General features: G+C 40.7%; 1 protein-coding gene across 1 annotated transcript; it reads left to right on the top strand.

Annotated features, from left to right (window-relative positions):
* Positions 1 to 667: 667 nt before the first annotated feature.
* LOC140242319 (uncharacterized) lies at positions 668 to 2413 on the top strand. Its single transcript, XM_072322058.1, has one exon. The coding sequence runs from the start codon at positions 668 to 670 to the stop codon at positions 2411 to 2413; it is 1746 nt and encodes a 581-aa protein (XP_072178159.1).
* The last annotated feature ends 734 nt before the right edge of the window (positions 2414 to 3147 follow it).

Genomic DNA, 3147 nt, shown 5'->3' with positions numbered 1-3147 from the left:
CATTTCAAATTTCCAATCCTAACAGCTCGGTAGGAATGTTGTTCAAAAACTGGGAATGCACTTTGAACCAATCTCGAATAATTCTTGAATATTCAGAGTGTATCAGCTGTCGAATGCGGCTGGAATGTAGTTGGAACGCAATAGGAATGTTAAGAATTATCTCAGAAAATGAGGTCAGAATTTTTAGAAAACACTTCGAAAGCCAACGAACGCGGTTCGATTGCTGCCCGGAGTCTTGTGAAGGCGCCTTCGAGGCTCATTTCAAATGCAATCGGTTCCTGGCTTTAGGTGAAAAGTACCCCAGGATCATGTACAGTTTAGTAGGCCTAATTTTACAGTACCTATATGCATATATTAAGATGGCAGTGATAGGGTGAGAGAGGAATATGCCAGTACATTAATTTGTTACATTGTCCGATTTCATTTAAGCGATTCCAATAGACAACAGAGTGTGCTGAAATGAAATCTCGTTATTTATTTTTCTATTTTTCGTTCTTTAAGTTTCGATACAGAACATGCATTTCAGTGTACACATTTTAACACTAGGTATTCCTGCATGTCAAAACCTCCCAAAACAGCTCAAGATTTAGTGGTTACGATTATTGTTTGTTTTCCGTTTGTTCATTTGTTTCCACTGGCAGCGTCACTCCTGCAGCATTCGTCGAACATGGCAACCAACTTCCGTAAAGATGATGACACTGATTGTGAAGGATGTCACAGCAAGACCAAGTCACACATCACTTACCGCCGAGAGGTTCATGAAAGGCTTTGTGACGACTGTGCCCGAGAACGACAGGACACTATCAAGGGAGTGGTGAGAAAAATTAAATGGGTCTGCGGCAAACACGATGGGGAGGAAGCCAAGCTTTATTGCAAGTCTCATGAAATTCCAATTTGCCTTGCATGTGCCTTAACCAATCACCATGAAGCTTGTCAAAAGCATGACATTCAGGACGTTACAGCTGAAAAACAGGATCAGTTAATGAAAATGTTACAGGAGGGGCGTGCGAAAAAAGAGAATATCGAATGCTTTACACAGAACGTCAGTCAGCATTACTCACATATAAACTCTTACCTTAGGATGATCGAAAGGCAGATCAGGGGCAGAGAAGAAGAAGAGAGAAAGAAAATCCTCTGTGAGCTGGATGAGAAGAGGGCTAAGATCAATAATGAGGCGGAGGAGAATATCAGAAAAATTAATGAAGAAAGAAAGAAACTTCTTGAGAAGGCTACAAATGATGCCGAAGAATCCAGCCATGAAGGAAAACGTAACGCAGAGGCGCTCTTACTTGAGCTCGGAAAAATCAAAGGTATAATTGTGAAGTTAAAAGTCAAGCTGCAAACAGAGCTGCAAGATATGAGAGACGAAATTAGTGGTGCCATTAAGAAAGCTGAGGATCTAATCATCGAAGAGAACCGTCTTCTACGTGATGTCACTAGCGTCAGTGGCTTGTTGAATCAGTGTATTAAGACTAAAGTTAACCTGGAAAACATTAGTCAGATCAGACAGAAGGTCGAGAGAATCAAATTCAAGCTAAGAGAAGGACTTGAGATTGGTCAACTTGATGGAATGGATGATGAGGAGTGTGTCCTGCATGATACATGGGAACAACCCGCAGGCACGGCGTTCATAGGATTGATAAGCAATCACGAAGTATTGCTACACCGCGACAATTCTCTGTTTGTCGCCAATACAAACGCTAGAACGATAACCCCTGTGAAGATTCAGGGAACAAATCGAGTGAGGATATTATCTGTAGCCCGATTACACCAAAGCAGACTCGTGGCTGTGACACCGGATGGCAATCTCTTGATATTTCATCGTCATTCGAGTAATCCTGATCATGACGTCGTGAACACATGGCTTCATGTGAGACCAATCCGCACCAAATGTGGACCATTTATGTTTCTCAATGTTGACAAGAATGGCTTGATTCTAACAGCCTGCTTGAGTGGTTCTACCATAGATATCTATAACCCTGAAAATGGAAACCTTGTACAAACTGTCAAATTGACAAAAGACGCTTGCATTATTGGATTTTCATCCATGTCGTCTGGATTAATCGGCGTACTTTCTAACACGGGAGGAAAAAACGTCATCTACGTAGTAGATATGTTATTGGGCATCAAGTCCACTATTCACCTCGATGACTATGAAGGGAGGATTTCAGGTATTGCCATCGATGGGTCAGATGACATCTATCTCACGTACTATAACAGCATCAAACAACTCTATGTAGTAGATGTGCTCTCGTCCACAGGCGCGAAGATATCTGAAGCCATAATAGAATGCCCTGACCTTCCTAAACTTGTCACCACATTACCAAAGCGGTTGACTGTTTTCCATGACTTGACTGTTTACAGCTACGAAAGAAAATCATTTATGGACTTCCTGAATGCTCTGATGCTGTAGATTATCCCTCTCTCCCATTCACTTTGTCGATGTCACAATGTTAATCTCATGGGGGAGATTAGACAATTATGCTCATTTTTGTGAAATAAGAAATTAATCAGAGCAGAATTTCGTAAAAAGTTCATAACATCCATCATGCAAGAGAATATAAAGTAGATGGATGAATAATACTGTCAGCCATGGACCGTAGGCCAAGAGGTATTTCATGGCTTAGTTTTCTTGTCTTGTGCTGGCTATGTGGAACAAATATCTTTGTATCTGAAAATTATGATAGGATATGAAGATTTCGAATTGGCTTGTTCCCAGGTGTCGGGTTTGCACGTTTTGTGAACAATCTGCTTAATGCTTTCTGGAATTTCATTACTCGTCTAAAAATGATAGAGCAAACGAGAATGACGTGAATTGACCAATGAGATTTGAAGCTGGGGAAAACATGGCGTTGTCCATTGATAGCGATAACAGTGCGCCGACAATGACGATGCTATATACTATAAAAAATGAAAATGAACGTAGGTATTTTATGCACAGTATCAAGCTCTCAGATCAATCGGCATTGTTTACCGAGCATAGTTCGTCTACATTTTTAAAATTTATGGCACAATGGTAACAATACTTGTGACTGATGTTGGCAATGCGAGATAGCTCGAGAGTTCGTACAATTAATGCTAGCACCCAACGCTAACCGTCCTTATAGGTTTTATTACGAATTAAGTCTTTCTTGAAAGTTAAGATCG

The sequence above is a fragment of the Diadema setosum genome, chromosome 19 (genome assembly GCF_964275005.1).
Source record: "Diadema setosum chromosome 19, eeDiaSeto1, whole genome shotgun sequence".
In the NCBI taxonomy this organism is placed as follows: Eukaryota; Metazoa; Echinodermata; class Echinoidea; order Diadematoida; family Diadematidae; genus Diadema; species Diadema setosum.
The sequence above is the reverse complement of the archived record's forward strand: the minus strand, read 5'-3'. Positions and strand labels throughout refer to the sequence as shown.

Coding starts and splice junctions, on each gene's coding strand:
- LOC140242319 (XM_072322058.1), top strand. CDS start 668: ATGGCAACCAACTTCCGTAAAGATGATGACACTGATTGTGAAGGATGT.